We start from the raw sequence: 13763 nt of genomic DNA on the forward strand, positions 1-13763 counted from the left end.
ATGACTAGTTCTAAGATGACTGACAGTAGCTCCATAGACATAATTAGAATAGTCATCCTCAGTAATTTAATGTTATTTAAAATAAGCAGAGTGTCTTCTCCAAATTGCAGATTGATTTAATAAAAAAAAAACAATAAAATACATAGGAGAGAGACTTGAGAATATTTTATTTTCTTGTATCATGTTACTTTAATATATTTTTTATTTGGGGGATGAAAGCATAATTATTGGTTAAGCCTGCTGCTGTGTTAGTTTACAAAACACACATGGAAGTATAAATGACTTTTTCCCAAGGGAAACTGATAATTTCACAGAGAAGTCAGGAAAAAGAAACATTAGATCATCAGATTTAATGTTAGTATATGCTTAGTTTGTAAGTACTTAGAAAATAAAGATAGTTATGAGACAGGTTAAAACCACTTATTTTTTTAGACAGAAATATGAAAACATTCTAACAATAATTAATGGAAAAGTATAATCATGATTTATTTTAGTGCTAGTGAAAGCCATTTAACAAGGTCCCCTATAATATCTTCAGGAATACAATGGATGAATGTAGTTGAATGTTAAAATACTTGTTGGGATCCACAGCCGCTCATTCATTGCTTGGGGTTGACTTAGACTATATCTTTGTTAATGACTTAAGTGAAGACACAGAAAGCATAAAAGTATTCTTCAAGTAAATCAGTATACCTATGTGGGCATTCAGAAGTGTCCTAACATTCTGGAACAAGAAATTTAAACTAGTAAAATTTAATAAGAACCTATGTAAATAACTTCACTTATCTTGTGTACTATTATCTACATCAGAACAGAATGTGAGAAACCTGATTTAATAAAAGTTCATGTGAAAAAGTCATGGAAGATTTAGTTGACAGCGAGAAAACAGGAGCCAATAGTGTATTTTAGAGCCAACAAGGCTAACGTGACCTTAGGCTGCAGTGCTAGAAATAGATGCCCTGGTCGAGGAAAGTGATAGCCCCTCTGTGCTCTGCACTGTCGGGACATGTCTGGAATCTCCAAATTAAGAGAGACATAGGCACAATGGAATGTATTTAGGAGGCTATGATTTAGATAGTTCAGAGCTTGGTAATTTTGTCAGACCAGAGATGCTCAAGGGAAAGTTGGGGAGGTTTAGTGTGGAGAAAAAATATCTGAAGGAGAACTGAAAGGTTGTAAAGGGCTGTAGGTGGATTGGGCATGCCTTTTTAAATTTTTCAAAATTTGAAAGTTTGCCATATATAAAAGGGAAGGGATTTTTAATAGAAATGAGTTTTACAACAATTGTAAATATTGAATTGTTGAACAGAATCCCTAAAACATGGCTGTGATATAATGCCTTTGCAAAGCCATTTCTGATATACATAAATAACCATAAAAATGTTCAAACCCTTTAACACATAATTTTTACTTCTGGGAATCTATCCTAAAAAATGAACTAAATTAGGGGAAACAAGCTTGATACATAAATTATAATGCTTATAGGGTATATATAACCATGAAAGATTAAAAGAAATGTGATCAACAGCAAGATTAATTAATTACTGTAAGGCCATTCCATAGAATATTGTGCAGTCATGAAAAGAACAATAGTTAATAAGACTGCATGGTAGGATAAAAATTATAATCTAATTTAAAATAAAAACCTACCTAATTTATTGAAAACTTATGACAACTTGAAGCAAAAGATACCAAATTATATTCAATGTACTTATAAAAGCAATGGTAATAATAGTCTGGATTTATTGAATTTATACCATTCTAAGTGCAGACTGGTTCCAAATGGGAAAAGGAGTACGTCAAGGCTGTATATTGTCACCCTGCTTATTTAACTTATCTGCAGAGTACATCATGAGAAACGCTGGACTGGAAGAAGCATAAGCTGGAATCAAGATTGCCGGGAGAAATATCAGTAACCTCAGATATGCAGATGACACCACCCTTATGGCAGAAAGTGAAGAGGAACTCAAAAGCCTCTTGATGAAAGTGAAAGTGGAAAGTGAAAAAGTTGGCTTAAAGCTCAGCATTCAGAAAACGAAGATCGCGGCATCCGGTCCCATCACTTCATGGGAAATAGATGGGGAAACAGTGGAAACAGTGGCAGACTTTATTTTTTTGGGCTCCAAAATCACTGCAGATGGTGACTGCAGCCATGAAATTAAAAGATGCTTACTCCTTGGAAGGAAAGTTATGACCAACCTAGATAGCATATTCAAAAGCAGAGACATTACTTTGCCAACAAAGGTCCATCTAGTCAAGGCTGTGGTTTTTCCAGTGGTCATGTATGGATGTGAGAGTTGGACTGTGAAGAAGGCTGAGTGCCAAAGAATTGATGCTTTTGAACTGTGGTGTTGGAGAAGACTCTTGAGAGTCCCTTGGACTGCAAGGAGATCCAACCAGTCCATTCTGAAGGAGATCAGCCCTGGGATTTCTCTGGAGGGAATGATGCTGAAGCTGAAACTCCAGTACTTTGGCCACCTTACTTTGACTCATTGGAAAAGACTCTGACGCTGGGAGGGATTGGGGGCAGGAGGAGAAGGGGACGACAGAGGATGAGATGGCTGGATGGCATCACTGACTCGATGGACGTGAGTCTGGGTGAACTCCGGGAGATGGTGATGGACAGGGAGGCCTGGCGTGCTGCGATTCATGGGGTTGCAAAGAGTTGGACACGACTGAACGACTGAACTGACTAACTGAACTAAGTGCTCTCTATGTCTTAAGTAGTTTAATCTCCAGAAAATATAGCATGAACTTTGGTACTAGACTTCCTGAGTTCAAATCATGGTTTTACCCTTTACTTAGCTGTATGGTTTAGGACAAGCCAGTTTTATTCTCTATGCCTTAGTTCCTTCATCTGTAAAATGGAAATAGTAAGAGTAGCTACCTAACACAATCATCAAAAGCATGAAATGATTTACTATATATAAAATGTTTAAAACAGTATGTGGCTCATAGCATGTGCTAAGTGTTGGGTTTTTTATTATCACTATATATATTTTCAGATGATGGAACAACATTATCTATGTAGAACACAGATTCAAAGGAAGTACACCAAAAAACAAATTATATTAAGGAAGTTATGATTAAATTTTAGGGAATTACCCCCTCCCCCCCCAATATTTGCAAAAACTTTTGTAATGTGATTTATTAAACTAGTTTTATAGTTAAAAATAGTTTGGAGAAAAGTAGTAATGTGTTATGAAAGTATTTAAGTTGAAACTAGATAGATTAATTAATGTTTACAAAGAACATCCTACATGCTCAGCATTAACATTAATGCCAGGCCCTCAGAATACAAAATAGATAAAACACCATTTTTTAGGTGGCTTAAAACTTAGCAGAGGAGCAAATCTACAGATGTAGGGTCATTCCATAGAATACTGTGTACTGATAAGGGTTACTTCTGTGGCATCTGGGCCCAGTCTTGTGAGGAACATCTCAGAAACCACATGGAAAATATATGAGCATGCCAGGAGCATGGCTGAGGTCCTGAGAGTAAATGCTACCAACTCACTAGAGGACAGAGCAAAAAGACGCTGAAGGCTAACATATAGGGGGAAGTAACACAGGATTTTAAGAAACAGAGGAAGAAAATCGGTAGGAGAGATCAGAGAGGGAAAGAGAGAACCCGAAAACAGTGACATCACAAAAACCAAAGAAGGCAAGACTATCAAGAACGGGAGCCGTAAGTGTCGAGCAGACTTCATTTTAAGTAACTTGGCTAAAAATGAAGGAGAAGGGCCATATTAATAAACTTGGGCTTCTTTTCTCAAGCAAACCATTCAGGGTTTGAGGGGAGTTTAAATTCATTCTGGAGGAAACCTGGATATGGTACAATAACAGTATCCAAGGGTTTGTAAGTCTGGTATATGGTTTGGAATTTTGTGTTCCTTGGGACGCGATTTTGTCCCTCCTTGTCCTTCATTAAGGCAGAATCTATTTTTCCTCCTGTTGAAATTGAGATTTGCTTGATTAAAAAGAATGCAGCAGATATGACACTGTGACTTCTGAGGATAGGCCTTAGGAGATATTGCAGACTCTATCTCACCATTTTTTGGAAATCTGAGACCACCTTGCCATGAAGAAGCCTCGTCTAGCCTAAGGGAGGATGAGAGGCCACGCGGAGGAGAAGTGATGCTAGAGCAGACAGCAGAAACTCCAATCGGGGAATTAAACCACCAGCATGTTAATAACAGAGGCAGGAGGGAAGAGTGGTCACGGATAGCTCAGGCAAACGTGTGGAAACAGGAGCATGAGGCCTGAACACGGAAGGTGATGAGGAAGTAGGGGTGATCGGAAAACAGCACAAAGCTTCCTTATAACCTGCAGCAGGCAACTGGACTTTGAAGGGAAGGTTCTGGAGTTTATATTTGAACTCTAGGGCAGTAGAAAGCCCCTAGAGTCTGATGATAATTGGAAATAATCTGATATAACAACTGGAGCCACGGCCTATTGTGTATTCTGGATAAGGCAAGACTAGAGTGTGAGAACTCAGCAAGTGGTAGAGTGTAGCAATAGGTCAGGACTGAGACAGGGAATTTGAGAGTCAGGATCAGTGATACCGAACGGGTAAGCAGGACACAGGACATAAAACAATTTTGTGTATTTTTCTAGGAGCTATTTGTTCTGACACCAAGCATGCAACTCTGGAAAGAACATAGATCTCACCACTTAATCCTAAGAAAGCCTCACTTTTCCCAGGCTGCATATAAATGACAAGAGCCTAGAAAAATACCAGCCTAGAGTTTACGGAATTTCAGGAATCTTCAGCATTCTCAAGCCGCATTATCTTCCTCTATTTTTTTCTCATAGCACTTAGCACATTCTGACATTCAATCTACCTGCTTATTAGTTTATTATTTATGTTTTGTTTGTCCCTCCCCAGCAGAATGTAAGCTCCACAATAGCAGGAATTTTCATCTATTCATTCACTCATATATCTTGAGTGACTGAAACAGTGCCAGGTAGAAAATAGACATTCAATAAATATGTATTAAATGAATACATTATGACTGTATCAAATGCTGTAAGAATGTGAATAAGGAAGACCTGGTCACTCATATGGCCAACTAAAAGGTCCTAATTGTGAAGATTTAAAAAAATTTTTTTAGAGGCTGGATATTTTGCTTAAGCAGAATGCCACCTGGGCCTTTAGGTGTCACAGGAAGCACTTCCATGGGTCAAGATTCCAGAAAATCTGTGTTGTTATAAAAGAGAACTGGCTTAAGGAAGAATGCTGGGTTCCACATCCTGGCCCTGTCACACTTGTGTTAAACCTTTGGCAATTCATTCTCTGAGTCCCAGTTTCCTGTCTAGAAAATGAAGATGTTAACAGTCATATTCACTCAAACACACAGGGTCAGTATGAAGACCCAAAGCACAGTTTCATGAACTATGGACATGGTAACTTTAAATTTTAATGCAAGTTTGCTTCAACTCATTAAATTTATATTAAATTTCTGCTTTTTATATGACATTATGGCAATGATTTGTCTGAAGATTAAGAGGATTAAAGAATGTTCTGGATCTCATGTCAGAGAAACACCTGATAAACTCAAAGATCATCAAATTGAGAGAAACACCTCTTCTCCACGAAGAAGCTCCCAATATAATAAAATTTAATAAACTGAGAAATGTTTGCTATTCAAAATAGTCATTCTTGTCATATGACTGTTCTCATATTTATTTGAAAGGTAGCTGTCCTCGGACTGCTGTTTCATATTTATATTTTTTTCTTCTTTAAAAGATAGTTTCCTGGAGATTGTTTCATGTTTACATTATTTCTTTTCATCTAACTCTTTCTTGATCTCCAAGCCAAAGTCTTTATCGGAGTACCAAGTACCTCCTGCCAGCCATTAAAAAAAAAAAAAATCAACAACAGAGTAAGTGTTTGGTCATCTTAGAGAATGAAGTTATACAGTGGCCCCATGAGCTGCTGTGTTTTCGGACATGAAAGGTAGTGGGTAGAAATGAGGTGAACCAAAGAAATGACAAGTTTGGCAAAGAGGAAATTTTAACTTCAAAAGATATTATTAAGACTTAAAAATAAATATTATATTAAAATCTATAAGAGAAAATTTTATAGAACTGTTTGTCTTTTTACCCCAAGCTTGAATAGGCTTGGAAACAAAGAATCAGTCATCTGAGCCCACTAGTAAACCTTACCTGGCACGAAGTAGGGTCCTTTAGGAAAAAGGCAGGCAGCCAATACATTTTGATATATATTGGGTTGGGGATTGGCTAGGGAAGTATTTTCATCATGAGAATCTACTTTGAAAAGACAGGCCAACTGAAGTTTAGCAGTCTTCAACCTTTTTGGCACCAGGGACCAGTTTTAAGGGAGACAATTTTTCCAAAGACCAGGGTGGTGGTAAGGGGATGGTTTCAGTATGATTCTCATAAGGAGCCGTCACCTAGAACCCTTGGATACACAGTTCACAGCAGCGTTCACACTCCTATGAGAATCTAATGACGCTGATCTGACAGGAGGTGGAGTTCAGGTAGTAACTGGAACGTGGGGGACTACAAATGCAGATGAAGTTTTGCTGGCTCACCGCTCACCCACTGATCATCTCCTGCTGTGCGACCCAGTTCATACCAGAAGGTTGGGGACCCCTGGTTTAGATAGCACTCAAAGGAGTGGGAGCACATGCTGGAAGGAAGGAAGCAAAGAGCAACTGAGAATGGAAAACCCATATCAACATCTCATTTTTTCTCATCTGTCTGAGACCTTGCCATACTAGTGATCACCACTAACTCTGGAAGGCTTCTGCAATGCTAAGCACATTGGCTTTTCTTCTCTTCAAAGCAAAACTATTAAACCAATTGTACTTTTTGTGACATTTTCTAAACCACAGTGCAACTATTTGGATGCTCCAGCTCAGGCTAATCATAATAAACAATGGCTGGATTTAATCAGAGGTATAATGTGTTCTGCTACTGAGAAAACATGTGATTTCTGAGCCAAAGATATAAAGGTTACACTCCACAGGAAACTTCTGAAAGGTGAAGGGAGATAGGCTGCCTTTTCTGTTAGTTTTTCATGCTTTCCAAAGATATAAAGTAATGCTTTTCAAATATACAGACTGCACGTGTTATGGACCAACAACCAACTTAGGCACACTTGATGTAAGATGGATCAGGATGATTTTTTAAAAAAATCTGAGGTTGCAAAGTTGCCAAACATGACCAGTAGATATGATTTATGCTGGTGCCCATCTCTGGAGAAAATAACAAAATCCGTGTTCTCCCAAATATGTCAGTTATTTTATAGTTCATTTCTTAAAATGTCTGCATCCTATCTGATTTTATAAACACTTAAGAATATCCAAACATACTACTAAAATTTATTTTGCATGACCAGTGCCTGGATATTTTTAGAATGGTATGTTGCTATCATGTCATCCTTAAAGATTTGAATATTTAGATATTTTTTCGGTTGAATTTAGTTCAGTTGCTCAGTCATGTCCAACTCTTTGTGACCCCATGGACTGCAGCACGCCAGGCCTCCCTGTCCATCACCAACTCCCAGAGTTTACTCAAACTCATGTCCATTGAGTTGGTGATGCCATCCAACCATCTCATCCTCTGTCGTCCCTTTCTCCTCCCGCCTTCGATCTTTCCCAGCATCAGGGTCTTTTCCAGTGAGTCAGTTCTTCGCATCAGGTGGCCAAAGGACTGGAGTTTCAGCTTCAGCATCAGTCCTTCCAATGAATATTCAGGACTGATTTCCTTTAGGATGGACTGGTTGGATCTCCTTGCAGTCCAAGGGACTCTCAAGAGTCTTCTCCAATACCACAGTTTAAAAGCATCAATTGTTCGGTGCTCAGTTTTCTTTATAGTCCAAGTCTCACATCCATATATGACTACTGGAAAAACCATAGCCTTGACTAGATGGACCTTTGTTGGCAAAGTAATGTCTCTGCTTTTTAATATGCTGTGTAGGTTGGTCATAACTGTTCTTCCAAGGAGTAAGCTTAGATATTTGTAGTTCATTTAATTTTAAATTCAATTGGCCACACTGTTTGTTTCCCTGATTTTCACACTTTTTCCATAAAATCATTGTAAGCATGGAATGTCAGAATAGAATTAAAATATCTGATATCCATATATATGTTCAAATGCTCATGAGCTTTCATTCACGTTAAAATGTAAAGTCTAAAACTATGGAGACAGTTATTATCAACTTTTACTTTTATAATAGAGCTCTAATAAGAGTAACAGCCCTAGATAGTGAGCGGAGACTTGAGTTCTATTTTTCCCTAAATAGCTATATTTCCCTAGGGGAGTTACTTTAAAAACAAACTTTATTGAAGTATGAATTACCACTTTAATGTATACGAATCGATGGGTTTGGGGATAAGAAGGAGCAATGGCTGCGCTTTGCTGGAGCAGCAGTGAAGAGATATCTCACGCCCAAGGTAAGAGAAACGCAAGTAAGATGGTAGGTGTTCCAAGAGGGCATCAGAGGGCAAACACACTGAAACCATACTCACAGAAAACTAGTCAATCTAATCACACTAGGATCACAGCCTTGTCTAACTCAATGAAACTAAGCCATGCCCGTGGGGCAACCCAAGATGGGCGGGTCATGGTGGAGAGATCTGACAGAAAGTGGTCCACTGGAGAAGGAAATGGCAAACCACTTCAGTATTCTTGCCTTGAGAACCCCATGAACAGTATGAAAAGGCAAAATGATAGGATACTGAAAGAGAAACTCCCCAGGTCAGTAGGTGCCCAATATGCTACTGGAGACCAGGGGAGAAATAACTCCAGAAAGAATGAAGGGATGGAGCCAAAGCAAAAACAATACCCAGCTGTGGATGTGACTGGTGATAGAAGCAAGGTCTGATGCTGTAAAGAGCAATATTGCATAGGAACCTGGAATATCAGGTCCATGAATCAAGGCAAATTGGAAGTGGTCAAACAAGAGATGGCAAGAGTGAATGTCGACATTCTAGGAATCAGCGAACTGAAATGGACTGGAATGGGTGAATGTAACTCAGATGACCATTATATCTACTACTGCGGGCAGGAATCCCTCAGAAGAAATGGAGTGGTCATCATGATCAACAAAAGAGTCCGAAATGCAGTACTTGGATGCAATCTCAAAAACGACAGAATGATCTCTGTTCATTTCCAAGGCAAACCATTCAATATCACAGTAATCCAAGTCTATGCCCCAACCAGTAATGCTGAAGAAGCTGAAGTTGACCGGTTCTATGAAGACCTACAAGACCTTTTAGAACTAACACCCAAAAAAGATGTCCTTTTCATTATAGGGGACTGGAATGCAAAAGTAGGAAGTCAAGAAACACCTGGAGTAACAGGCAAATTTGGCCTTGGAATACGGAATGAAGCAGGGCAAAGACTAATAGAGTTTTGCCAAGAAAATGCACTGGTCATAACAAACACCCTCTTCCAAAAACACAAGAGAAGACTCTACACATGGACATCACCAGATGGTCAACTTACCAAAATCAGATTGATTATATTCTTTGCAGCCAAAGATGGAGAAGCTCTATACAATCAGCCAAAACAAGACCAGGAGCTGACTGTGGCTCAGACCATGAACTCCTTATTGCCAAATTCAGACTTAAATTGAAAAAAGTAGGGAAAACCACTAGACCATTCAGGTATGACCTAAATCAAATCCCTTATGATTATACAGTGGAAGTGAGAAATAGATTTAAGGGCCTAGATATGATAGATAGAGTGCCTGATGAACTATGGAATGAGGTTCATGACATTGTAAACGAGACAGGGATCAAGACCATTCCCATAGAAAAGAAATGCAAAAAAGCAAAATGGCTGTCTGGGGAGGCCTTACAAATAGCTGTGAAAAGAAGAGAAGCGAAAAGCAAAGGAGAAAAGGAAAGATATAAACATCTGAATGCAGAGTTCCAAAGAATAGCAAGAAGAGATAAGAAAGCCTTCTTCAGCAATCAATGTAAACAAATAGACGAAAACAACAGAATGGGAAAGACTAGGGATCTCTTCAAGAAAATCAGAGATACCAAAGGAACATTTCATGCAAAGATGAGCTCGATAAAGGACAGAAATGGTATGGACATAACAGAAGCAGAAGATATTAATAAGAGATGGCAAGAATACACAGAAGAACTGTACAAAAAAGATCTTCACGACCCAGATAATCACGATGGTGTGATCACTGACCTAGAGCCAGACATCCTGGAATGTGAAGTCAAGTGGGCCTTAGAAAGAAAGCATCACTACAAACAAAGCTAGTGGAGGTGATGGAATTCCAGTGGAGCTATTCCAAATCCTGAAAGATGATGCTGTGAAAGTGCTGCACTCAATATGCCAGCACATTTGGAAAACTCAGCAGTGGCCACAGGACTGGGAAAGGTCAGTTTTCATTCCAATCCCAAAGAAAGGCAATGCCAAAGAATGCTCAAACTACCACACAATTGCACTCATCTCACACGCTAGTAAAGTAATGCTCAAATTCTCCAAGCCAGCCTTCAGCAATATGTGAACCGTGAACTTCCTGATGTTCAAGCTGGTTTTAGAAAAGGCAGAAGAACCAGAGATCAAATTGCCAACATCCACTGGATCATGGAAAAAGCAAGAGAGTTCCAGAAAAACATCTATTTCTGCTTTATTGACTATGCCAAAGCCTTTGACTGTGTGGATCACAACTAACTGTGGGAAATTCTGAAAGAGATGGGAATACCAGACCACCTGATCTGCCTCTTGAGAAACTTGTATGCAGGTCAGGAAGCAACAGTTAGAACTGGACATGGAACAACAGACTGGTTCCAAATAGGAAAAGGAGTACGTCAAGGCTGTATATTGTCACCCTGCTTATTTAACTTCCATGCAGAGTACATCATGAGAAATGCTGGGCTGGAAGAAGCACAAGCTGGAATCAAGATTGCCGGGAGAAATATCAGTAACCTGAGGTATGTAGATGACACCACCCTTATGGCAGAAAGTGAAGAGGAACTCAGAAGCCTCTTGATGAAAGTGAAAGTGGAGAGTGAAAAAGTTGGCTTAAAGCTCAACATTCAGAAAACGAAGATCATGGCATCCGGTCCCATCACTTCATGGGAAATAGATGGGGAAACAATGGAAACAGTGGCAGACTTTATTTTTTTGGGCTCCAAAATCACTGCAGATGGTGACTACAGCCATGAAATTAAAAGACGTTTACTCCTTGGAAGGAAAGTTATGACCAACCTAGATTGCATATTCAAAAGCAGAGACATTACTTTGCCAACAAAGGTTCATCTAGTCAAGGCTATGGTTTTTCCTGTGGTCATGTATGGATGTGAGAGTTGGACTGTGAAGAAGGCTGAGTGCTGAAGAATTGATGCTTTTGAACTGTGGTGTGGAGAAGACTCTTGAGAGTCCCTTGGACTGCAAGGAGATCCAACCAGTCCATTCTGAAGGAGATCAGCCCTGGGATTTCTTTGGAAGGAATGATGCTAAAGCTGAAACTCCAGTCCTTTGGCCACCTCATGCGAAGGGTTGACTCATTGGAAAAGACTCTGATGCTGGGAGGGATTGGGGCAGGAGGAGAAGGGGCCGACAGAGGATGAGATGGCTGGATGGCATCACTGACTCGATGGACTCGAGTCTGGGTGAACTCCGGGAGTTGGTGATGGACAGGGAGGCCTGGCGTGCTGCGATTCATGGGGTCGCAAAGAGTCGGACATGACTGATCGACTGATCTGATCTTATCTGATATACCAGTAAATCTATCACCACAATCTATACCATAAACATATCCATTACTTCCAAAAGTTTACTCATGCCCTCTTTAGTAGTAATAGTTATTATTACTATTATTTTGTGATAAGAACACCTAACAAAAAAATCTACATTCTAAGCAAAATTTTAAGTATAAAATACAGTATTGTTAACTATCTGGAGAAGGAAATGGCAACCTATTCCAGTATTCTTGCCTGTAAAATCCCATGAGCAGAGGTGAGGTGCCTGGTGGGCTACAGTCCATGAGGTTGCAAAGAATCAGACACGACTGAGGAACTAACACAGACTGTTAACGATAGGTGCTGTGCTGTATAGTGAATCTCCAGGACTTATTCATTTTGCTTCACTGAAGCTTGTACCCTTTGATTAATGCTTTCCTGTTTTGCCCTTGTTTGAACCCCTGGTAACCACCATTCCGTCCTCTGCTTTTATGAGCTCGATTATTTTAGGTTCCTCATATAAGTGGGATCATGCCATATTTGTGCTTCATCTGGCTTATTTCACTTAGTAAAACATCCTTCAGGTTCATCCATATTTTCTTAAATAGAAAGATTTTCTTCTTATTTAAGGCAGAATAATACTCTACTATATATGCAAAACATTAAAAAAAAATCTATTCATCTGTCAATGGACATTTAAATTCCTTTCAAGTTGTGCTTTTTGTGAATAATGCTGCAATGAATATGTGAATGCAGATATCTCTTCAAGATCTTGATTTTCATTCCTTTGAATATTTACCCAGAACTGGGTGAAGAAGTGAAGTCACTCAGTCTTGTCCGACTCTTTGTGACCCCATGGACCGTAGCCTACAAGGCTCCTCTGTCCATGGAGTTTTCCAGGCAAGAGTACTGGAGTGGGTTGCCATTCCCTTCTCCAGGGGATCTTCCTAACCTAGGGATCTAATCTAGGTCTCCTGCATTGCACGCAAATTCTTTACCAACTGTACCAGCAGGGAAGCCCTTTTATACAAGCTCCACTTAAAAAAACTCACTAAAAATTATATTAACTACAAAGCAAAAGACCTCTAATATTAATTTTGTATAGTTTTCAAAAGATAAATATGCTTTAAAAAATCATACTAAAGTGAACTTAACCAACATTAAGGGGCTTAAAATTATATAAAATTCAGTGAGGTTCATTATAAATAATAGACTAAATTCAATAGGTAAGTAAAGTACTAAAAATATAAGCCTCATGTTATATTATGGAAGTGATACTAATCCTCAAGATAGCATCTCACATGCTTCCATATACCTCCTGTTGAATTTCAGCTAGACTAAAATGCGGACAAAGAACTCTTGCCAGAATAACATAACAAAACAATGACTATTTTGAATAAGGCCCTTCTTTGAAGTCAACCCAGGTTTCAACAGAATCACTAACCACAGCTCTTAATATTGCCAAGGATTTTTTCCTTTTTCAATTTCTATTACCAAATGATTAGACTACATTTCCTACCCTCAATGATTCATTCTAAGTTTCATTCATAAAACGAACTGTAACCAAATCATATTTTCCATTACCTTGTAAGAAAACTAAACAACAAGAAAACCCATTGACTTACCATTTCCCTTCTTCGTTTTCATATTGTTGGACAGTATATCCAAACATGTCCTCCACTGGGCCGCTGAAAGTCATTGAGTTTTTCACATCAATATTGAATGACACACAGAAGCGCAGAACAACTTTAAGAGAGGAAACAAACATCCAGTTACATAGAGTTAACTACAATTCCATTATGTTTTGAATTATTAAGGCATTCTTGAGGTTACCATTCAAAGCTGGTGCTTATTACAAAGAGCAATGACACTCAAAGAATGGGAACAACCAGAAAGGTCTGCAAAGGTCTGTATTACTGACTGGAAATCAACCTAAAGTATTAACATTCAAACACATTCCATAGTAATTTAGTATCTGTACCATTCCCAGAACCAAAGATTTCAAAATGCGTGGGAAGGAGCTGGCAGAAACTCATATGACTAACGCAGTCACAGATAGTTTTCCAGTAGTTATCCCTAGATCAA

The 13763-nt window shown here is 38.9% G+C and overlaps 1 protein-coding gene across 2 annotated transcripts in view; it reads right to left on the reverse strand.

The window, feature by feature from the left end:
• The window catches only part of ITGA1 (integrin subunit alpha 1), a 181634-nt gene that overhangs the window by 102180 nt on the left and 65691 nt on the right, over positions 1-13763 (reverse strand). For both annotated transcript variants that reach the window (XM_059878883.1, XM_059878884.1), the window contains one exon: positions 13304-13424. In XM_059878883.1, coding sequence (XP_059734866.1) covers positions 13304-13424 — 121 coding nt within the window. The remainder of the gene's footprint in view (positions 1-13303; positions 13425-13763) is intronic.

This window comes from Bos taurus, chromosome 20 (assembly GCF_002263795.3).
Source record: "Bos taurus isolate L1 Dominette 01449 registration number 42190680 breed Hereford chromosome 20, ARS-UCD2.0, whole genome shotgun sequence".
Classification (NCBI taxonomy): Eukaryota; Metazoa; Chordata; class Mammalia; order Artiodactyla; family Bovidae; genus Bos; species Bos taurus.